This window comes from Rhinatrema bivittatum, chromosome 2 (assembly GCF_901001135.1).
Source record: "Rhinatrema bivittatum chromosome 2, aRhiBiv1.1, whole genome shotgun sequence".
NCBI classification, from domain to species: Eukaryota; Metazoa; Chordata; class Amphibia; order Gymnophiona; family Rhinatrematidae; genus Rhinatrema; species Rhinatrema bivittatum.
In genome coordinates this window covers 537366159-537391491 of record NC_042616.1, presented here as the reverse complement: position 1 = coordinate 537391491, position 25333 = coordinate 537366159, and the positions used below count along the sequence as shown (strand labels likewise).

At 40.7% G+C, this 25333-nt stretch overlaps 1 protein-coding gene across 6 annotated transcripts in view; it reads right to left on the bottom strand.

Annotated features, from left to right (window-relative positions):
- Positions 1-25333, bottom strand: part of MBP (myelin basic protein) — a 459476-nt gene that overhangs the window by 300629 nt on the left and 133514 nt on the right. For all 6 annotated transcript variants that reach the window (XM_029590845.1, XM_029590844.1, XM_029590841.1 and 3 more), the window contains exon 2: positions 21369-21444. In XM_029590845.1, the coding sequence (XP_029446705.1) occupies positions 21369-21419 (51 nt within the window). In that variant the 5' untranslated portion in view covers positions 21420-21444. The remainder of the gene's footprint in view (positions 1-21368; positions 21445-25333) is intronic.

The window sequence follows — 25333 nt, the reverse complement described above, 5'->3', positions numbered from 1 at the left end:
GAGATCCAGAGTCTCAATACATGGATGAGATGATGTTGCAGGGAAGAGGGAGTTTTGTAAGGAGCTGGGCAACCTTTTGGGGATAGGTGGCGATGTCCTTTCGTGGATTGCAAACTGGCTAAAAGACAGGAAACAGAGAGTAAGATTAAATGGGCAATTTTCTCAGTGGAAAGGAGTGGACAGTGGAGTGCCTCAGGGATCTGTATTGGGACCCTTACTTTTCAATATATTTATAAATGATCTGGAAAGAAATACGACGAGTGAGATAATCAAGTTTGCAGATGACACAAAATTGTTCAGAGTAGTTAAATCACAAGCAGATTGTGATAAATTGCAGGAAGACCTTGTGAGACTGGAAAATTGGGCATCCAAATGGCAGATGAAATTTAATGTGGATAAGTGCAAGGTAATGCATATAGGGAAAAATAACCCATGCTATAATTACACAATGTTGGGTTCCATATTAGGTGCTACAACCCAAGAAAGAGATCTAGGTGTCATAGTGGATAACACATTGAAATCATCGGTACAGTGTGCTGCGGCAGTCAAAAAAGCAAACAGAATGTTGGGAATTATTAGAAAGGGAATGGTGAATAAAACGGAAAATGTCATAATGCCTCTGTATCGCTCCATGGTGAGACCGCACCTTGAATACTGTGTACAATTCTGGTCGCCGCATCTCAAAAAAGATATAATTGCGATGGAGAAGGTACAGAGAATGGCTACCAAAATGATAAGGGGAATGGAACAGCTCCCCTATGAGGAAAGACTAAAGAGGTTAGGACTTTTCAGCTTGGAGAAGAGATGACTGGGGGGGGGATATGATAGAGGTGTTTAAAATCATGAGAGGTCTAGAACGGGTAGATGTGAATCGGTTATTTACTCTTTCGGATAATAGAAAGACTAGGGGGCACTCCATGAAGTTAGCATGTGGCACATTTAAAACTAATCGGAGAAAGTTCTTTTTTACTCAACGCACAATAAAGCTCTGGAATTTGTTGCCAGAGGATGTGGTTAGTGCAGTTAGTATAGCTGTGTTTAAAAAAGGATTGGATAAGTTCTTGGAGGAGAAGTCCATTACCTGCTATTAAGTTCACTTAGAGAATAGCCACTGCCATTAGCAATGGTAACATGGAATAGACTTAGTTTTTGGGTAATTGCTAGGTTCTTAAGGCCTGGATTGGCCACTGTTGGAAACAGGATGCTGGGCTTGATGGACCCTTGGTCTGACCCAGTATGGCATTTTCTTATGTTCTTAAGAGGGATACTTTTCTGAAGGGATGGACTCTGCTTTTATCAGGGTGGAACCAGGCTACTGGGGCTAACATTTAAAAAGTAGATAGAGCAGCTTTTAAACTAGAACAAGTGGGAAAGCCTACAGCAGTGCATGTTTCAGAGGGAGGTATATTCTAAGAATACTAATGAAACAGGAGGGTTAAGGCATACCAGCAGAGGTTCCAATAAATGCAAATGTAGTCCATATGCCTCTAAGTAAATAATCACCTGAGCTAAAGGATTCCAAATTATCCCTATCAACTGAAAAACAGGTTGTTAATACAAACAAAAAATAAAACCTCTTTGAAATGTCTGTATGCCAATGCCAGAAATCTGAGAAGTAAGATGGCAGAGTTAGAGTGAATAGCAGTGAATGATGGGACAGTCATAATTGGCATCTCAGAGTCCTGGTGGAACAGGGATAAAAATGGAACAGTGCTATACTATAGTATAAATTATATCGGCATGACAGAAAGGATCAACGGAGGGGGGTGGCACTTTATGTCCAAGAAGCTAGAGTTCAACATTATAAAAATCATACAAGAGACTAAATGCACAGTAGAATCTTTATGGGTAGAAATCCCATGTGTGTTGGGTAAGAGTATAGTGATAGGAGACTATACTACCGTCCACCTGGTCAAAATGATAAGACGGACAATGAAGTGGTAAGAGAAATCAGGGAAGCTAACCAATTTGGCAGTGCAGTAATAATGGGAGATTTAAATTACCATAAGAACACTGGTGCAAGTAGAACAATACAGTTCCATTCAATTAGTTGATAAACAGTATTTTATTGTGAATCTTCATGTAAGTCTTCATAATACATTCATTGTGGCAACTCCATTTGTGTAACAGAAGAATTTATTTCAGTCCCCCGACACGGTCCCGTGTTTCGCGGTGGCTGCATCGGGAGGGACAAGATGGTATTCAAATCTAAAATATAATATGAGTAATCAAGAAACGGAACATAAGGCTGCAATATATATCTTCAAAACATACTTCACATACCTGTATACAGGAACATCAGGAGCGCAATCGCCCGCTGATTTCAACCTGAATTTAAAGAACATAAAATGGCGCGAGAAAGAATTCTCGCGAGAGGCTGAAACTGACAGAGGAACACCTGTGATCGAACCAATACCTGAGGCGGAATAACTAATAAAATTGGTACCACTCTATATCTTTATTCAGACCATGAGGGGAGACTGAATTGAGGGTGAAAATCCAACGCTGCTCCCTCCGACCAAGCATGCTGGCGAAATCACCTCCCCGTGGGGAGGGAGAGACCACCTCCAATACCTGGAAGGAGAGATCAGCGATGGAATGTCCGGCATGTGTCCAATGGGCTACTAAGGGCTCATCAATCCTAGATGATCTAATATTCGAACAATGTTCTATGATCCGTGTCTTAATCATCCGTGAGGTTTTCCCCACATAGACCAGCGGGCAGGGGCATTGAATAACGTAAATAACCCCTTTTGTGCAACAATCTGACAAAGAATAAAGGCTGAACACACGTCCTGACACAGGATGTTTAAAAAACTGTCACGGACTCCGTATGGCTGCACATTATGCAACGACCACAGGGATTGTGCTGGCCACTAGAGCGAGGTAAGTTTAATGGGGGCACTAGTGAGGTATGCACAAGGAGGTCTCTCAAATTAGTGGCTCTCTTAAATGTGAAGCGTGGGGGACCATGCATTACGTCAGTTAGTGACAAGGCCAACCAGTGGCGTTTCATCATGTTAGCAATGGACCTACCTACGGTGGAGAATGGGAGGATGCAGGTAAAGCAAACGTCATCACTCTGTGTGGGGGTGCTAAAAAGCCAATCACGATGCGTGTACAACGCCCGTTTAAACGCTTTTTTCACAATTCGTGTTGGGTAACCCCTTTCAAGGAATCTGGTAAACATACATTGTGATTGCGCTAAAAATTCCTCTCGTGTTGAACAAAGGCGGCGAAGTCGTAAAAATTGCCCCGTAGGTATATTGTCACGTAGTGCCCGGGGGTGACAGCTGTTGTAGGCCAATAAGGTGTTACGGTCGGTTTTTTTTACGGAAGAGGGTGGTCTCAAAACTGTCCCCCTTCCAAGTGATCCACATGTCCAGAAAAGATATACTAGAAGGGTTAATGCTAAAGTCGAATTTTATGTGAGGGCTAAGTGAGTTAACCCAATCAAAAAACAGAAAAAACTGTATGTCAGAGCCTGTCCAGATGATAAAAATGTCATCAATATAGCGTAGCCATACATGGATGAATGAAGACCACGCTGATGGGTAAATGTTTACTGTTTCACCATTCTCCACCGTAGGTAGGTCCATTGCTAACATGATGAAACGCCACTGGTTGGCCTTGTCACTAACTGACGTAATGCATGGTCCCCCACGCTTCACATTTAAGAGAGCCACTAATTTGAGAGACCTCCTTGTGCATACCTCACTAGTGCCCCCATTAAACTTACCTCGCTCTAGTGGCCAGCACAATCCCTGTGGTCGTTGCATAATGTGCAGCCATACGGAGTCCGTGACAGTTTTTAAACATCCTGTGTCAGGACGTGTGTTCAGCCTTTATTCTTTGTCAGATTGTTGCACAAAAGGGGTTATTTACGTTATTCAATGCCCCTGCCCGCTGGTCTATGTGGGGAAAACCTCACGGATGATTAAGACACGGATCATAGAACATTGTTCGAATATTAGATCATCTAGGATTGATGAGCCCTTAGTAGCCCATTGGACACATGCCGGACATTCCATCGCTGATCTCTCCTTCCAGGTATTGGAGGTGGTCTCTCCCTCCCCACGGGGAGGTGATTTCGCCAGCATGCTTGGTCGGAGGGAGCAGCGTTGGATTTTCACCCTCAATTCAGTCTCCCCTCATGGTCTGAATAAAGATATAGAGTGGTACCAATTTTATTAGTTATTCCGCCTCAGGTATTGGTTCGATCACAGGTGTTCCTCTGTCAGTTTCAGCCTCTCGCGAGAATTCTTTCTCGCGCCATTTTATGTTCTTTAAATTCAGGTTGAAATCAGCGGGCGATTGCGCTCCTGATGTTCCTGTATACAGGTATGTGAAGTATGTTTTGAAGATATATATTGCAGCCTTATGTTCCGTTTCTTGATTACTCATATTATATTTTAGATTTGAATACCATCTTGTCCCTCCCGATGCAGCCACCGCGAAACACGGGACCGTGTCGGGGGACTGAAATAAATTCTTCTGTTACACAAATGGAGTTGCCACAATGAATGTATTATGAAGACTTACATGAAGATTCACAATAAAATACTGTTTATCAACTAATTGAATGGAACTGTATTGTTCTACTTGCACCAGTGTTCTTATGTACCTGCTTATGTGCAAGGTTAGCTTCTTTATCATATTAGATTTAAATTACCCCAATATTGACTGAGTAAATGTAACATCAGGACACGCTAAGGAGATAAAGTTCCTGGATGGAATAAATGACAGTTTTATGGAGCAATTGGTTCAACAACTGACGAGAGAGAGAGCGCACCATTTTAGATCTAATTCTTAGTGGGATGCAGGATTTGGTAAGAGGTAACTGTGGTGGGACAACTGGCAATAGCGATCATAACAATAAAATTTGAACTAATGACTAGAAGAGGAACAATAACTAAATCTACAGCATTAACACTAAACTTTTAAAGGGAAACTGAGAAAATGAGGAAAATAATTAGAAAAAAACTGAAAGGTGCAGCTGCAAAGGTTAAGAGTGTAAAACAGGCATGGACATTGTTTAAAAATGCCATCTTAGAAGCGCAGTCCAGATGTATTCCACACATTATGAAAGGCGAAAGATAGTCCAATTACCGGACTGGTTAAAAGGTGAGGGGAAAGAGGCTATTTTAGCCAAAAAAGTCTTCCTTCAAAAATTGGAAGATGAATCCATCTGAAGAAAATAGGGAAAAGCATAAGTACTATCAAGTTAAATGTAAAACACTGTTAAGAATGGCTAAGAGAGAATTTGAAAAGAAATTGGCAATAGAGACAAAAATTCATAATAAAATCATTTTTAAATATATCCAAAGCATGAAAGCTGTGAGGAAGTCTGTTGGATCGTTAGATGGTTGAGGAGTTAAAGAGGCTCTTAGGGAAGATAAGGCCTTCGCAGAAAGAATAAATTCTTTGCTTCTGTGGTTACTAATGAAGTGGTTGGAGAGATACCGGCTCCAGAAATTGTTTTCAAGGATGATGATTCGAATGAACTGAACAAATCACAGTGAAACTGGAAGATGTAGTGGGCCAAAATGACAAACTGAAGTGTGGCAAATCACCTTGACTGGGTGGTATATATCCCAGTGCTCTGAAAGAATTCAAAAAATAAATTTCAAATCTATGTAAAAATCTGTAACCTACGGTATCATTAAAAATCATCCATTGTACCTTAAGACTGGAGGGTGGCCAATGTAACCCCGATATTTAAAAAGGGCTCCAAGGGTGATCAGGAAACTATAGATCGGTGAGCCTGACTTTAGTGCCGGGAAAAATAGTGGAAACTATTATAAGGTTTATTGTTATTTATATACCGTTGTATCAGCATAGCCTTCACAGCGGTTTAAAGTTCCATAAATATACAATCAGAATTACAATCAGTGATTTAAAATGAAAATAACAAAAACTTAAAAGAGAAAATAAAACAGCTAAAAAACTATTAAACTATAAAATAAAATAAAGAACTAAATTCCAGAACATACAGAAAGATCTGGTTTAATGGAACACAGCCAACATGGGAAGTCTTGCCTCACAAATCTGCTACATTTGTTTGAAGAGGATAAAGGTGAACCAGTAGATATTGTGTATTTGGATTTTCAGAAAGCACTTGGCAATGTCTCTCATGAGAGCTTCTAAGAAAACTAAAAAGTCATAGGATAGGAGGCGATATCCTTTCGTGGATTGCCAACTGGTTAAAAGACAGAAAAGGATTAAATGGTCAGTTTTCTCAGTGGAAAAACAGTGGAGTGCCGCAGGGAACTGTACTTGGACCACTGCTTTTCAATATATTTATAAATGATCTGAAAAGGGATACCATGAGTGAGGTGATCAAAATTTGCAGATAACACAAAATTATTCATAGTAGTTAAATCACATGCAGATTGTGATAAATTGCAGAAGGATCTTGGGAGATTGGAAGATGAAATTTCATCTGCATTTGGATGCCCAATGTGGACAAGTGCAAAGTGATGCATATAAGGAAAAATAACCCATGCTGTGGTTACAAAATGTTAGGTTCCACATTAGGAATTATCAACCAGGAAAAAGATCTAGATGAAACTGTCAGCTCAGTGTGCAGTGGTGATCAAACAATGTTAGGAATTATTAGGAAGGGAATGGTGAATAAAATGGAGAATGTCACAGGGCAGCTATATCACACCTTGAGTACTATGTGTAATTCTGGTCGCTGCATCTCAAAAAAAAGATATAGTTGCACTGGAGAAGGTGCAGAGAAGAGTGATCAAAATGATCAAGGGGATGGAATGGTTCCCCTATGAAGAAAGGCTAAAGAGGTTAGGGCTGTTCAGCTTGGAGAAGAGATGGCTGAGGATAGATATGATGGAGGACTATAAACAGGTTAATTGGCTATTTAATCTTTCAGATAATAGAAAGACTAGGGGGCACTCCATGAAGTTGGAAAGTGGCACATTTAAAAAAAGTCAGAGAAAATTCTTTTTTACTTAACACACAATTAAGCTCTGGAATTCATTGCTGGAGGATGTGGATAGGGCAGTTAGTGTAATTGGGTTTAAAAAAGGTTTGGATAAGTTCCTGGATGAGAAGTCTATAAACTGCTATTAATCAAGTTGACTTAGGAAATAGCCATTGTTATTACTGACATTAGTAGCATGAGTTCTATTTAATGTTTGGGTACTTGCCAGGTACTTGTAACCTGTATTGGCCACTGTTGGGAACAAGATGCTGGGTTTGATGGACCCTCGGTCTGACCCAGTATGGCAGCTTCTTATGTACTTAAGTCTAACCCATTCATGCACAATACCATCCTTTCTGGATCTAGGATTTTTTCTCCAATGAAAACGTTTTCTACATTATTTAGTGCATGCCTTTGTAGTTTTTGAATGTCTAATCATATCACCCTTTGCCTTACTATCCTATACAGTATATATGTTTAGGTCCTTAAGCCTGACCTCACAAGGCTTATGGTATCGATATTGCACCATTTTGATATACATGAAATAGAGACAGTCTAGAGAATGGCTATCTTTCTGGAGATTCAGTCTCCAGAATTTTGATAAATTCTTCAGGTCTGGTTTTACCAATAATTTTGCACAAAGCCATATTACTTCCTTTTTCTACTGGTCACACCTCTCTACATAGTTTAGCATCCCACTTGTTTTCCCCATTAACTTTTAACACATTTGGCAACCTTGATGTTTTCATAAATTATAACTGGGAACACTCCATGGCAGACTGAGACTCTGGTTTAGAATTGCAAAACTGTATTTATGAGAGAGTTGCCTGTTCCTCCAAGGTCTGAAGCTGTTAAAATTAAAAAGCTTTGTCAGCTCAAAATAAGAATGCTTTCTAAAATGCACCGTCTGAGAGAAAATGCTCTTATATCTGTTTGTGCTGTGAGAACGGTAGGGTCAGTTCCAGGCCCAGATCCCAGGCCTTGCAGCTCTGTGGTTGCAGTCTTTCTTCTGATGCCATACTCTGGGATTGCACCAGTTAACTCCAGCACATTTATCCCAGCAGATGGTGCCATTTTGATGTACGGCATTGCCGTATAATTGCCATACATCAAAATAGCGTTGCTACTGGGGTGAATGCGCCGGAGTTAATTAACTCTAGTGTGACCCCCAACGCACGGTGTCAGAAGAAGGAAGACGAAGACAGCAACTGTGAAGCTTGGGCTGCGGGTCCCAGCATTTCTCTGAGTGGATGGGAGGCCCCGTTTTTCAGTTGCTTTTTTTTGGTCAGTTTTGGGGGATTTTTTTTTAAATGTTTGTTTCATTTTTATCACATGAATGAAAGAAATCAAACAATCCACTACCATAATTCTTGCAAAAAAATCCTCCCGAAAATGAACCACAAAGAAAAAAATGTTTCCCTGCACACCCCAGTCAGTATTTGTCTTCCCTAGGCTTCCTTCTCTTCTTCCCTCTGGGCACTAGCATCTTCCCCCTCTCATCAGGGGAACCACTCTGTTGCCAAGATTCCCTTGTAGCTGTCTTAAGATTAACCAGGTTAATTGCCTCATCCTGGTCTTTTAAAGAAGGTCTAAAATATACTCTTTTACATAACCAACCCTCTCTACTTGGCCTTATCAGATTGAGAATCTGCTTCTACTCAGGTTAACTCCTGGGAAAGTAATTCACTATTCCTATTTCCCATTCCTACCCTGATCTGGGACTGAATAACTTTTTTTTTTGCAGAGGGTAGGGTCAGTGTGGGTTCCTCCAAGCCTTCCTCTTCAACATGCATGCATCTGGCCCAACTCAAGGGAATTACCTTTGGAGAAGGGCCTGTTTAACCTTTCCAAGCTTACCCTCCCCCCCCACCCTTTTTGGGGAATCAGTTAGGGGTTCCCAGACTACCCACAGAACCCTCTGATACATGTCAACATGCACAGTTAAAAGAGTACCCAGCCAATCTTTAAGCAACGGGAACTTTCAAATTCCCTTTCCCAGTGCTGTCTCCGTCGTCTCCTCTTGCCTTCCTGTGGTATACCATTTGCAACATCCCATGGAATGGCTCCCCTATGATGAGAGGCTAAAGCAGGCTAGGGCTCTTCAGCTTGGAAAAGAGAGAGCTGAGAGGGGACATGATAGAAGTTTATGAAACTATGAGTGGGGTAGAATGATTAAATAAAGGACGATTATTTACCCTTTCAAATACTACTAAAACAAGTGGACACTCCATGAAACTAGCAACCAGCAAATTCAAAATAAATCATAGAAAGTACTTTTTTACCCAGCATATAATCAAACTATGAATTCTGTTGTCAGAGGACATGGTCAAGACAACTAGTATTGCGGGTTTAAGAGAGACTTGGACAAGTTTCTAGAGGAAAAGTGCATTAAACATTATTAGACAGGTAGATTTAAGAAGACTACTGCTATCCCAGGGAGTAACAAGAAAAAAAATATAGGTCTACTTCATGGAATCTGCAGAGTACTTGTGAACTGGACTGTCCACTATTAGAGACAAGATGGAACTTGGTCTGACCCCATATGACATTTCTTATGTCTTTAATTCTCATTTCATAAGGCTTACAATATAATTTTTCCAGAGGAACTGCCTTCTTTTTCTACTGATTACATCTCTCCCTATGCAATCTAGCATTCTTCTTGCTCTTGGCACTCCTAATGGGTGCATACACATCAGTACCTCATCCTCTAGTTTGCACTGCTCTCTTGGATTTCTATGCACATTTAAATAATGGCGCTCCTGTGTACCTCATTAAACCGCTGGATCATCATAAATTCTCCATCTGAAACATTTGCCCTTTTCAGGTATAATGAAGATCCTGCCATAAGGAAGCATTTAATCCAGAAAAAAAGCTTTGAGAGATATTTACAGCTTTTGGTTAGCCCAAAAGCTGGAAATATCGAGGGAGTGAAGCAATAACTCATATCAGTTATTTTTCCCCCAAGTACTCAATATTGCAGAAATAAGAACATAAGAAATTGCCATGCTGGGTCAGACCAATGGTCCATCAAGCCCAGCATCCTGTCTCCAACAGAGGCCAAAACCAGGCCACAAGAACCTGGCAATTACCCAAACACTAAGAAGATCCCATGCTATTGATGCAATTAATAGCAGTGGCTATTCCCTAAGTAAAATTGATTAATAGCCATTAATGGACTTCTCCAAGAACTTATCCAAATGATGGTACTCAGTCAATTTTACAAAGCAGGTTGGGTATCCATAGCAGGTAATCCCTTTCAAATGCTGCCCAATGCTTATCTCTGGTCTACCATGCAATTACACTTTTTTGATGGATGGCCTGATTAAATATATGGAAATTATAGAGCCTTAGGTCACATTTCTGTTTAGGGACAAGAAGGATATTCATAGATACCCAGCTTCTCTTACCTAATGAATCTAGCTACAGATTTATCTAGTTCTTACAGCAACTTTATAGGAAACAATTTGAGCATAAACAAAAGCTATCCTTCCCTTCCAGGAATTGTGATATGGTACCCACATTCTTAGATATTGTTTTATTTTCTTTAAGAGTGATTTGAGTTGAGGGAATACAGTCTAAATCAATATGTAAATGGGAATCAAGTTTCATATTAAAGTATCTCAGTTTTGCTTATATTTGTTTTCCATCCTGAAATATAGGCCAGAATCATGATAACTAATGTCTGCAAAAAGGCTAGAGTCTCCAAGAAAGCAGCAATTCATCTGCAAACAGCACAATTCTATGTACCATACCCTCTTTGCCAGTAATGCCTTTAATGCTTGACAAGAAATCACTAGTAACTGTGTGAAATATGATGTAATATTACTAGTCAATACAAAAGGAACATCATAACATCACTGTTTTTTTTGGATCGTGATACCTCATAATAAGTAAGGCCTCTCGATTTTTTTCGGAGAGTGCTCTTAAAGAAACATGTCACATTTCAAGCGTTTCCCATTAAATGGTTTTACGCTAAAGAGACTTGTTTTTATCGTTATAATCACAGGTATCAACAATCTGAACTCTTAAGAATATTTTTTCTGGAACTTTTTTTTATATATTGATAGAATTAGATGTGAACAAAGTACTTATCATTTTATGCGCTTGGCTTGCTGTGATGACTGCTTTTCTGAAACACCGGGACACGTCCGTGTTTCGTTTACTTCTTCAGGGGTTTTAACTTTTACCACGGTGTATTGTTGAAAGCTTGTCCCATCATTTGAACGCCATTTTGCGTGATCACAGCTTTGCGTGATCCTGCTTTGTTAATTCTATCAATATATAAAAAAAAGTTCCAGAAAAAATATTCTTAAGAGTTCAGATTGTTGATACCTGTGATTATAACGATAAAAACAAGTCTCTTTAGCGTAAAACCATTTAATGGGAAACGCTTGAAATGTGACATGTTTCTTTAAGAGCACTCTCCAAAAAAAATCGAGAGGCCTTACTTATTATGAGGTATCACGATCCAAAAAAAACAGCGATGTTATGATTTAATGCTTGACAAGCATCTGATCTTAGTGGCTAAAGCAAACAAGATAGTGAAAAGGTACAGCTCTGCCTTGTTCCCCCTATCAAAGGAAAAGGGCTCCAATACCTTCCCCATTCATCTAGGGGCCTCATATATACTTCTAACCCATTTAAGGAAGTTATTTCCATATCTATTTTCACCAAAAAAAGTAAACACATTCCTCCATACTACTTGATCAAATACATTTTCAGCATCAAACATGAGCATAAGTATATAAGGCTTTCTTTCTTGCCGAATGCAACAAGCTGACTGTTCTTCTCACAATGTCCACACCCTGTCCACTTTTAATGAATCTTGTTTGGTCCTCATAAATCAGTTGTGGAGGATTCCTCTCTAGCCAGAATTTTGTCTAGGATTTCTACATTGTTTACTTGAGAGAGAGGCCAATATGAAGGGTCAAGCAGGCAGATCTGACCCTTCCTTGGGCACTACATTAATTGTTGACATTACTCCGGGTAATGAAGTACTGGCAGATGAACCATCTGCCAGCTCTGGAGAAAAGATATAGCTTTCTACAGGAAAAACTCCTGTAGAAAGCTAGAGTGAATCCATCCCCTCCAAAAATGTCTCTCTCAAATTTTGAGTTATTATGGTCTTCTGGATCACTTGACTTGTTCTTTTCATATTCAAAGAATTAATATCCTCTAGACTTGTATCTCTGGGATAAATAGCTTTTGGTAGTACAACATGATCAGTTTTCACAGTGGAAAAAGGTAAACAGTGGAGTACCTCAGAGATCTGTACTTGGACTGGTGCTTTTTAATATATTTATAAATGATCTGGAATGGGGTGATCAAAATTGCAGATGACACACAATTATGCAGAGTAGTTAAATCTCAAGCGGATTGTGATGAATTGCAGGAGGATCTTGCGAGACTGGAAGATTGGGCTTCCAAATGGCAAATTAAATTTAATGTGGACAAGTGCAAAGTGATGCAAATAGGGAAAAATAACCCTTGCTGTGGTTACACAATGTCAGGTTCTATCTTAGGAGTTACCACCCACGAAAGAGATCTAGGAGTCATAGTGGATAATACATTGAAATAGTCAGCCCAGTGTGCTGTGGCAATCAAAAAAGCAAACAAACAGGGGTAGATTTTAAAAGAAGCGCGATCAGCCTACTTTTGCTTGCGCATCAGACTCAAGCAAAAGTACGCTGGATTTTAGTAGATACGCGATGAGCCGCGCGTATCCACTAAAATCCCTGGATCGGCGCGCGCAAGGCTATTGATTTTGTATAGCCGGCGCGCGCCGAGCCGCGCTGCCTAACCCGTTCCCTCCAAGGCCGCTCCGAAATCGGAGCGGCCTCGGAGGGAACTTTCCTTTGCCCTCCCCTCACCTTCCCCTCCCTTCCCCTACCTAACCCACCCGCCCGGCCCTGTCTAAACCCCCCCCTTACCTTTGTCGGGGGATTTACGCCTCCCGGAGGGAGACGTAAATCCCCGCGCGCCAGCGGGCCTCCTGCGCGCCGGGCCGCGACCTGGGGGCGGGTACGGAGGGCGCGGCCACGCCCCCGGACCGCCCCGGGCCGTAGCCACGCCCCCGTACCCGCCCCCAAAATGCTCCCGACATGCCCCCGAAATGCCGCGACGACCGGGCCCGCCCCCCGACACGCCCCCGACACGCCCCCCTCCGAAAACCCCGGGACGTACGCGAGTCCCGGGGTCTGCGCGCGCCGGTAGGCCTATGTAAAATAGGCTTACCGGCGCGCAGGGCCCTGCTCGCGTAAATCCAGGCGGATTTACGCGAGCAGGGCTCTTAAAATCCGCCCCACAATGTTAGGAATTAAGAAGAGAATGGAAAATAAAATGGAGGATGTCATAATGCCTCTGCATCGCTCCATGGTGAGGCCGCACCTTGAATACTGTGTGCAGTCCTTCTCTGTACTTTCTCCAGTGCAGCTATATCCTCTCAAAAAGGATATAGCTGCACTAGAGAAAGTACAGAGAAGGGTGACCAAAATAAGGGGCATGAAGCAGTTTCCCTATGAAAAAAGGCTAAAGAAGTTAGGGCTGTTCAGTTTGGAGAAGAGATGACTGAGGGGGGATATAACAGAAGTCTGCAAAACCATGAAAGGACTTGAACAGGTTAATGTAAATCAGGTATTTACTCTCTCAGATAATAGAAGGACCAGGGGGCACTCCATGAAGTTAGCAAGTAGCACATTTAAAACAAATCGAAGAAAATTATTTTTCACTCAGCGCATAGTTAAACTCTGGAATTCATTGCCAGAGGATGCGGTTACAGCATTTAGTGTAACTGGGTTTAAAAAAGGTTTGAATAAGTTCCTAGAGGATAAATCCATAAAGTGCTATGATAGTAATTAATAAGCAATAGTAGCTTGTGATCTATCTAATGTTTGGGTACTTGCCAGATACTTGTGACTTGGATTGGCCACTGCTGGAAACAGGATTGGTCTGACCCAGTATGACATATCTTATGTTCTTAATGTTTCACATATCTTCCCAGAATCTGAAATTGCTTTCCCATGTTCTGTATTGTAAAGTCTTCATTAGTCCTCATTAGGATAACAGTTTATCAGATTTATTACCCTTGTCATAGTTTTGTTATCTCATTCTCCTTGAACTTGATTCCATCTGCCCGTCAATAAGATAATTTAGCAGCAATCACTTATAGAGGACCCTTTCTTTTAAGATTTGTGATAACTCTCTTATTTCTGACCTCCAAGATACATAGGTCTCCTTAGTCTAGACTCACAGTCACCCTTCAATTTCCAAACTGCTTTTTTTTTCAGTTCCCCATCGTTCAAATTCACTTTGATAACACAAACTTTCAAATGTTTTATTTTACATCTTTTTGAGAGGCAGTCATTATTCCAGAGATCTCTGTGCAAGTTAACTGAAATTCACAAATATGAGCAAATAGGTCAAATTTCATTATATGGATATCTACCACTGGCTCCTGTATCCAATATTACATTTGCAATAGATTGTCCTACCATTTTCTCAGTTTCTCTCACTTGTTCCATAGGTGTTCTGCTCAATTTAAACTATGTCACTGCAAAGCTCGGCTTAGAATTCATACCTGCATTATGGACGCTTATTGTTTACTTAAGATGCTCAAAAGAAAAAGACTAAGAGCACAGTTTGTTTTTTCCTTTGAACTTCTGCATTGAGCTGGTAGCTTTAGTACTGTGGGAAAAGGAGGGGACATCAAGCCCTTATTTCAGGAGATTTTGGGATTATTCCTTACACCTATCTTTGCACTTTTCTGGATGTAGAATATCTGCCTGGTTCATTCTGATTCCAGACAGAATTTGCTGTAATCACCATCCTTCCTCCTTAAACATGCAGGCAAATTGTTATATCCTGCCTTTTTTTTTTTTTTCTCCCTTAAATAGCTTTCCATATATTTATAATTATAAACGCTCCTTTAGGGGAGGTCACTGCTGTTTTGGGATTTGCCTATCAGTCCTTTTTAATTGGCTGCTTTAGCCCAGATTTAAATAATGGTGTACATCTGAGTAGTTTCACCGCATCGGACGCACCTGGACTGTTGAGAAATGTGCGGGATGACTACCCCTACGTCAATCATCCACACGGCTACTTTCATCTTCCATGGCAACATACTATACAGTAGAAATATTTTATTTTTATTTATTCTTATTTTAACCAGCCTCCCCCTCCTCCTCTCTTAGCAGGCAAGCCTGTCAGCATGAAAAAGAACAATGCCATTCCCTGTCTTGCTCTTTTAATTTTCCAGTGTCTGAAGCTGGGCTCAAGTTTAAGCTTGGCCTCTTCTGATATGCTCTTCTTTAAACCTGTCAGCCCAAACATTTCAGAAACACCCACATTTGCACCAGGTCCCACCTTCCAGTCTCTGGGGACTCTCTCATGGCTTTCCCCCCCACCCCCCCCAAAGGCAGCAAACACCAGGAATTCCTCATAACCTGGCCCGAGCATCTGTCTCCTGCCACAGCCCCTTGGGGTTCGCTCCCCAACTCCACTGGCTCCTCTTCCTTCACCTGGCTTGTGGCTGCTTTGTCTTCTGCGCAGCCTTCCAGGCACTTACATCAGTCACGGCGACGCTCCCCTCTTTCACCGGGGCAAGCAGCAGATTTTGCCTCCTGTGTTTTGATGGCCTGTTTCATGCCTCCAGTTCCCCTGCTCCCTCGGCTTCCAACATCAAATCACACCTGCTGCTGTCTTCAGTACAGATACTCTACATGGCAGGTCCATGGTCAGGACACCTCCGCTCTCCCCCCACCAGATCCCAGCAAAGAGACGGGCACCCAGAGCTACCTCTTTAAATAATGAACTGCCCATGCTTCTTTTCTACATTAATCTATCTTTATGCTAGCTGACGAGCAGTTAGAGAGGTTATAGTGGACAGGGGAGGAAGGAGAGATTGGATTAAGCGGTCATCATCTTCACAGCTTGCCAACACTCCCTTCGCTATAAAGCGGACAGTATCGGCTAATTAGACGTTGCAGTCCTCGTTGTTTGATTGACCTGAACTTGTTTAGATACAGCAGGGGAACCAGCAAAACAGAGAACAAAAACACCAATCAAAATAGATCATAAAATACTGCGTGCTGAGAATTCTTACAGCTCCCAGGAAATGCTGCGTCTTGGCATTAAAAATTACACAGTGAGGGAGACAGAGAATAAGGTCCTATCCAACTGTTCAGAGCTATCGTTGTGGGTTTTAACACACAAAAAAAACCAGAAAAACAAGGACACAATAAGTGTTCATTATTTGCTCGTGAAAGAGCATAACATGATTATTTTCTTTCTACTACATGTGAAAGTGATATTTGATTCTGTTGCCATGCCTGTGCAGCTGATTAAAAGGCTCCACCAAAGGTTAAACTATGGGTGATTGCCTCATCCTGTTGCATTTGCTCAGTATTTTTATTAGTCATATTTTCAAAAAGAAGGTAATTAATGGCAGCAAACATGCTTACTAGCTCTCAAAGCAGGGCTTAATTTACCCAGGATCTCCTGCACCTTCAGTTTATTATAATTGTCAAGGTTAATTGATGCCCGACTAATCCAAAATTCTCATTTGTGTAAACTATTGTTCTGTTGTCTCTAACTGATCTGAACCTTTGCTGTTCTAGATACGACTGAATTTCACCTGCTCACATGCCTAAATCAAAGCTGGATTCACTTTGTTATACATGCATAGCTAATTTCCTTGCATACTGTGGGAAAATGCAGCTGTTCTATTACAGTTCATTACTGCTGTCTCAGCACACACAATTTCTTCATTAAGGTGGTAAAAACTAGAGCTGGAGAGGCCAAAAAAACAAACAAAAAAACAAACAAACCCAAAAACAGAACAGGAGGCAGAAGAAAGCAAAACCTTTGGTGGGGTGGGAAATCTGGAGTGACTCAGAGGAGGAAAATAGAGGACTTGTGGATGGGAGCATAGGTACTAGTTCAGAAGGTGGTTGAACTCCTTCAAATATCAGATATGCCACTTACATTACTTCCTTCAGTCCCTCTTCTTTCATCTGTCACAAGCCCAGGCAACTGAAATGGTGATATGGATGACTGATCCAATACTGAGTGCGCTCAAACAACCCCAGCACCCATGGAGCTGGTGCTTATGCGTGGACATGAGAAAAAACACAAAAAGGCTACTTCTTTAAAATTCCAGGAAGCTTTGAAGGTTATGATACCTTTCACTGGACCAACAAAAAAAGGTCAAAGGATGTCATAGTGCATGTTCTTTAGAGACCTCATAGGACCTCCCATCTTCATGTGAAGATTTTGCCAGAACTAATAAAGCTACTAGGATTCTCTTCACATACAATCTTATTTACTAAGGATAAATGCATAAAACATAAGGCAAAGGCATTTCAGGCTATGTGAGTGTTTATCCATGCCACCCATGTCCAAAACTAGAAATAGGAGGGATACCAACTACAGTAGACAGGGTTTAGAAGTAGTCAATGGCACTCGATAATCCCAGGGGTGAATGCATGCAGCCTCCTAGGAAACACAATGCTGGGAGAAGTGAAGTGAAGTTGAATACATAATCAGGCAGAGCATGGCTACACTGAAGATGGGATTAAAACAACACACACAGATGGCTATAAACATCAATTCTCATATACCTGGACAGACTATGCTGCTACAATATGCTTTATAAAAAAAAAAAAGGGAACAAGAAAGGGCCTTGCTTCCTGCTTTAAAACCAACAAAGCTCAGCCACTAGCCACACGGTAAATTAACTGGTTACATTTCGGTAATAAAATGTTCTTGCTTTTGTGAACTATAACCTACTCAGCACCAACGCCAGGAAGGTACATCATTAGATGTCAATAAAGCTTGCCCGACAGCACGGCGACAGGCATTCCATTCACTGAGCCCGTGCTTACATCATGGCCATAGGGACAGACTTCTTAGAGCTTGCATCCAAAGGTCATGTATACCAGAAACTCTATCAACCAAATCAAATAATTCTGGGCTGCTGTGGAGCTCGACTTCATCAAACCATAGCCTAAAGACACCAGTACACTTGGCAATGAATGCAATACATTAACTAAAATGTTTGCTGCCAGAAAAAAAGTTTCATCAACTTCAGCCCACTCTGAGCATCTGTATACAAAGGCTCTGATTAAATAAAAAAAAGCAAAAAACTTTAACATAGAAAGAGAAGGGGAGAAATGTTTAAAAAAAAATCCAGCAAATGGCTGTATTAGATCTACAAAAATTGTACCTTCTCAGCAGATGCAGAGAAAGCATTGGGTTAGGCAAGTACTGGAGGATGCTGACAATGGAGCTGACAATGGATGCTGACAGGAGTAACAACAAAATGAACATTTTGGGAGAGAGCCTTTACTGTCCACGAAGTGTGTGCTCTCTACTGCTGCTTGCATGATCCTCACAGATCATCTTATTCCCAAAGTCCTCCCAAAAACACAAACTACAAATCTCCTTCTAGCACAGGCACAAAAAAAAAGGAACATGCAAGAAAGCCAGCTGCACTGCACTAAGCAAAAAATAATGCCTTACTATTTTTGCCCCATAGCGGAAAGGGAAACATCTCCAGTGCCTTAAGAGCCAAGGCAATGAAACCACCACTCCCTGCTTGAGAAAGCAAATCCTTACCTGGCTGCTCTGGAATTTGGGCAAATAAGTCTAGGGTCAGTGGCCGTGAATCTGAGCGTCACCCTACCGAACACGGGATTTTCAGAGCCCACCAGCACTGAGGGGCTGCAAAAACTCTGCTGTAGTGGGCACAGCAAAGACCTGCAGCTTACAGCAATTTGAATTAAAAAAACCACCGTGCATTCACGAGGTTCTGCAAACCTCCTAACTCTGAAGGTCCAATGTCCAGTAGTCAAACAAACTTGTAGGGAGAATTTCCCAACAGGCCATCTTGTTGCAAACGAGGCAAGCGGTTTTAAACCGCATCTCTTACACGTATTCGCAAAAAGAGAAGAACTCCCCACATGGGTTTCATAGAGAATGAGGGAGTGCAAAGTAAGCACGTTAAAAGCATCCGCGCACTCTGCACATGTTATCTGTGTGGGCGGGGGAGGGAGGTGCAAAGCACGGCACATACTTTTGGAAATTGAGGGGCCGATGCAATACAGTGCACTCAGCTGAGCGCACTGCGTAACCCGCAGTCGTATGCGGGTTAAATAGGTGTTAGTCCACCCCCTAATACAATTGGGAGGGATTAGTGCCTATTTAACGCGTGTCCGATGCAGAGTGAATGCGATAGCGCTCATCACATGCAAATGCCCCTGAATGTGCACACGTCATTTCTCCCCCTGACATCAATATGCCTGCAGGAGCATCTCCCCCCCCCCCCCAGAGAATGGCCTGGAGGCTATACAGAATGCCAGCTGCATCTCAGGAAGGCAATCGTCAGGCAGGCCATTACACCTGGGTAAATACATAAGAACATAAGAAATTGCCATGCTGGGTCAGACCAAGGGTCCATCAAGCCCAGCATCCTGTTTCCAACAGTGGCCAATCCAGGCCAGAAGAACCTGGCAATTACCCAAACACTTAGAAGATCCCATGCTACTGATGCAATTAATAGCAGTGGCTATTCCCTAAGTAAAATTGATTAATAGCCATTAATGGACTTCTCCTCCAAGAACTTATCCAAACCTTTTTTGAACCCAGCTACACTAACTGCAGTAACCACATCCTCTGGCAGCAAATTCCAGAGTTTTATTGTGCGTTGAGTGAAAAAGAATTTTCTCCGATTAGTCTTAAATGTGCTACTTGCTAACTTCATGGAATGCCCCCTAGTCCTTCTATACACTTTCCCTCTCTCCCATGACAAGCTAAAAACTAAAACCTTTCCAAACATCAAGATATTTTACATGTCATAGTAAGCCTGCAGATAGCCAACAAATAAGAATTCACGATTTCATTACCATCTAAATTCTGCATGTGTAATAAATCATTACAAAATTGAAAGCCCATGGATTATTTATTTATTTATTTTTTTTACAAATGCATAACCTCAGGTGTTCATAGTGCAGACTTCCAAATAAAATCTGAAGAGCATCAGTTAACTGTAGTTTAAAATGGGGGTCAGATCAGAAATGGAATTGGAAGTCATCTTTATTTTCGGTTCTTTCCCTTTCCGAGTCCATTCCCATGATTTGTGTTTTACCCCCGGTCCTCTTCAGCAATCCTTGGATGCTAGCGGTTCTCAAAGCTCACCCTTACACCTCTCAGAGCTTGTGGTCAGGATAACCACAACGTGCAACACCCAAATCCATGGCGATCCATTTCAGGATAATCCCACCGAGGATTTTGTTAAAACTATACCTGTCCGGCAGACCTCTGAGAACACAACTGAAAACCACTGCATTACTCTCTATTCTGAGAGTGGCTTCAGGAACTCTGGAAACAGGTATTTATTTATTTGTTTGTTTATTTATTTATTTAGGGTTTTTATATACCGGCATTCATGATACAATCACATCATGCTGGTTTACAGTTAAACAGGGGGGGGGGGGGGTGAAAACAAAACTTAAAACTGGAACCTGTGAGAGGAAAGAATGCAGTTACAATGAACAAGGATGATCAAAACTGGGAAAAGAGAGAGAGACTGTAGGAATTTAACGTATGAGAGGAGAAATATTTACAATGTACTGTAATGGCTGACTATAGATATTGATGGGGTGAGATTTAGTTGGAGTCCAGAACATAAGAAATTGCCATGCTGGGTCAGACCAAGGGTCCATCAAGCCCAGCATCCTGTTTCCAACAGAGGCCAAAACCAGGCCACAAGAACCTGGCAATTACCCAAACACTAAGAAGAACCCATGCTACTGATGCAATTAATAGCAGTGGCTATTCCCTAAGTATAATTGATTAATAGCCATTAATGGACTTTTCCTCCAAGAACTTATCCAAAACGTTTTTGAACCTAGCTACATTGAATGCACTAACCACCTCCTCTGGCAACAAATTCCAGAGCTTTATTGTGCGTTGAGTGAAAAAGAATTTTCTCCGATTAGTCTTAAATGTGTTACTTGCTAACTTCATCGAATGCCCTCTAGTCCTTCTATTCTTCGAAAGTGTAATAACAGAGTCACATCTACTCGTTCCAGACCTCTCATGATCTTAAAGACTTCTATCATATCCCCCCTCAGCCGTCTCTTTTCCAAGCTGAACAGCCCCAACCTCTTCAGCCTTTCCTCATAGGGGAGCTATTCCATCCCCTTTATCATTGTTTAAACAGCCAAGTCTTAAGTCTTTTTCTAAAAGGTATGCAACATGCACTGGCCAAGTCCTCTCACAGACAGGAAAGCAAGCAAAGCTCACATATAATACAAAAGAGCAAAAAAAAAACCCAACAAAAAAAAAAACCTCACAAGACATCTTTAAGATTTCTCAGCATCCAGATTTCTACATTCTGCCTTTTGCCTCCAAATAGGTCAATTCTTACCTTGCTGGGATTTCCAGCTACGTGGTCTCTTTTCGCCATATGGTTCCCCATGGTGAGCTGCTCTGCACTTTGAACACTAATGACAAAAAGAACACAAACAAAGAAAGTCAGTGTTATTATTTTTTCAAATCATGCATTCAGTGAAAAAGAAAACTGCAACTTGAATAATGTCGCCATTGTGAGGGATCATCTCTCTTAAATGTCAAGTCCCACCTTGCGAGTCAAAAGTTTGTTACGTGCATTTGTCAAAGTCTAATGCTGATTGTAACTAGTCTACCATACAAACAACCCATGGCTCTCCACAGCTGACTCTAGAAAATTCATTTTAATTAGCATATATGGTGGTACAAATCTACTTGATATAAATAGTGAGTGAAAAAAAAGCCCATTAAATTCAATCATCTTTGCAGTCAGAGGTTTCATCTGTATCCATATTGTCAACTGTAAAATATTCTGTTCTTATGCTTGTATACCACTCAACTCCAGAGATTCACAGTGGTTCAGAAAATAATTCATATCAGCATATAATTACAAATTATAAAAATAAACAAATATTGTCCATATGAAAACCCACCCACTCCCCCCATCCTCCTCTTTAGCAGAAGACTGGGAATATAACCAAGACCAAATGCCACCAACAAAAACTGAACCACCAAACAGAAAAACAATTCATACATAACAATATTTTAGTAATATTTTGAAAGATGCTCATTTAGTACACTGATAAAAAGAAGGAATATTTCTAATATTATTTATACTTATTTAGCCTTTAAAAAACATCTATAGATGGCCACTTAAGCATGGTGAGATGAAGATCTGTGGAAAATTAATGTGAACATTATCATGACTGCATGCCCTGAAGCAGCTAATTATGGATAAGTATTATTCATTTCTGAGAATCTCCATTTAACAATTGTTCGATCGCATTACCATATCCATGTTAAGCGGATTATGTGAATTGTCACATTGCAGAAATAGAACTGGTAAAACTTTGAAATATAACAGTGAAGTTAATTCAAATATTTGGAAGACTGAAAAGGGGTGTTTTATTTTTTTTTTACACCAGTGATAGCAGTTATTGAAGAATACACGTTGTAGCATCAAAAGATTGAAATATAAAGATCCCAATGAGAGTGCAGTCTGAGGTTTTCCCTTTCAATGATCAATAAACAGCTTTGCTAACCTAGGACACTGCTATTGATTGGAGGTTTCTCAGATAAGGAAGATATAATTAAAAAAAAAAAAAATAAGAAACATTTGAAAAATAAAAAAAATAATATTGAGATATTAATAAGTATAGTGACCGGTATGCTTTAGGTTATTGTGTGATATACTTAACTTTGTACCATGTAATATCAGTTTTGGAGTGAGAATGTAGTGATTTCCTACGCAACTACTGCATATCCCCTGATGAAAACCATTGGTGAAACAAAGGTCCTTTGTCAGGAATATATAGAAGAAGGAAGGATATAGGAAAATATTACTAATTTTTGGACTGGGATATTATTTTAATACACTTGTGTGCAATTAGTATATTTGTAATATTGTTTCAAAATGTATATATGGAGTTCAACTGTATGAAACTGTGCTTCTTGAGAGAAATACTGTTGTTTCAATATATTTCTCAGCGTGAATGGTTTTAAATTTTGAGATTGAGTGAATACATATTTATTACGTGATGTATGAAAATTGTGATCACTGTTGATTTTCTGAAATATTGATTTTTTTTTATTTTGTAATAAACAATTCAATTAGTACACAGGTTAGTCCTGGGGGAATTCTGTGCTACTATGGAGCGCAAAATTTGTGCAGAATTCCACCCCTGTGCAGAATTGCCAAATTCTGCACAGGAAATAGCAGAGGAGACCCTGGCATGCCACGAACGGAGCGCGCGAAGACAAAGGCCCACATGTGCTGCGCAACGCACTCCATTCGTAGCGAAGATGAAGGCCTCGGCGCACCGTTCGCGGAGAAGATGGAAGGCCCCCCATGTGCCGCGAATGGATTGAGTTCCACTTGCGACGAAGATAAAGGCCCCAGAGAGAAAGAATGGGTGTGAGAGAGGGGAGGGGAGGGCGAGAGAGAGCAGGAGGGTGTGAGAGAGAACATGGGAGGTAAGAGAGTGGGGGGGGGGATATGCTTGAGTGTGGGTTTCAGAGAGAGGAAGCCTATATGAGGAGATTGTGAAGGAGTGTGTATGAGTGTGAGAGATTGGGGGCTCGTGTGTATATATGAGGGTGCTAGCCTGTGTGAAGGGATTGTGTATGTGTGAGACAGAGCTTGTGTGAAGGGGTGCATGAGAGAGAGACATAGGTAGCCTGTGTGAGGACATGTGTGTGAGAGAAAGGGAGCTTGTGTGGGTGTTTATGCAAGAGAGAGGACCCTGTATGAGGGGGTATGTGTGCGAGAGAGCCTTTATGAGGGTGTGTGTATATGTATTAGAGAAAGGGAGCATGTGTGTAAGAGAGGGAGGGACAGAGGGAGCCTGTGTGAGGGGCAGTACTGAGAACAGGGTCAAACTCTGGGACTGGCGATAAGAGTGGAAGGGGTTGAGCCTAGAGGTAGAGGGGAGAGATACTGACAAGTGAAGGAGTTGGGGGCTGAGAGGGCAAAGTAGCCAGGGGAGTAGTGAGAAAGTGAGTGGAAGGGACACTCTTACAGTGAATTTTTAGGGAAATTCTGCTCGAAATATTTAAAATTCTGAATCTTTAAGTAATAACTTTTTTCTGTATTAATTTAAAATGTAATTACTTAAAGAATGTCATATAAATTGTGTAATTTGGACCAATATAAAGTTTGCAGAATTTTAAGTTTCTGTGCGCAAAATTTTATTTTTTTTTTTGTGCAGAATTCCCCCAGGAGTAACAGGTATATTATGTGTTATTTGGGAATGTAATACCTGTTTTACCCTTATATGTTTGTGTATACATGACCATGAGGTGAGGGGCCAAGATAGGAAGAGCCACATAAGCAAGAAAACATCTCACATAGAATGCTACATATGGTGCAATGATGGTCCTCTTTCCAGATCTGATCTTGGAAATGGAACCTGGTGCTTTCATGGACCAGAATATGGATGGTGCAATAGAAGTCAGATTCATTTGCAAATATGCTGTTTCTTGTTTTTACTGAGAAGTGAATTTAAAAGATGAGTGGTTAAAATTCTTGATATTTGCAATAAATATTTTTGCTCAGAGGGTAATATTTAACAATATTTAAAAAGTCTGTCATATTAGTAAATTCCTGCCTCACAGAAGAAAAAACTGAGCAAAAAAGAAAATGCCTGCAAAACAGAAAAAGTAAATATCTATATGCATAAGGTGGCACTAGTGAAAAAAATATCAAATAAGTTAAATGAATTTAGATTATTGCAAGACAAAAACTAAAAAGGACAGAAATGCTTTCTGTTTCACAGCTTCATGAAAGAAATAGAAGACATTAATTTTCTGGATACTTAATTGCGACCTGGCTTCCTGCAAGATCATGGTGTTTTTAATTAGCTTCAGAGCCTCTCAAATAATTGTGTGAGCTTTACAGAGCAGAACAGATGTATTCTCCTGCTTATGTCTGCCAATAAACCCATGGGCATGCACTTGCCAGAGCACGCAGTAAAAAAGTCATTTTCCTGGGGGGCCAATATTCAGTACCACTTTGCTGGATAAGTTTGGACTTATCCAGTTATTTTGTGCTATTGCAGCATTCAGTCATATTTATTTATTTATTTTATTTATTTAAGTATTTTTATATACCGCGGCTCGTTGGCAAACATCACCTCGGTTTACAATGAACATTAAGTGAGCAACAGGCTTTACAATCCAACATATTTAAGATAGGATACAATAGCTGATAACATTCAAATTATAGTATAATAAAAAAACAAACTAGAATTAGCTAGGGCGTATAGTACTGGGGATCAACTTAAGGAACATAATTAACAGTACAGAATTTTTTTTTAGGTCCATATT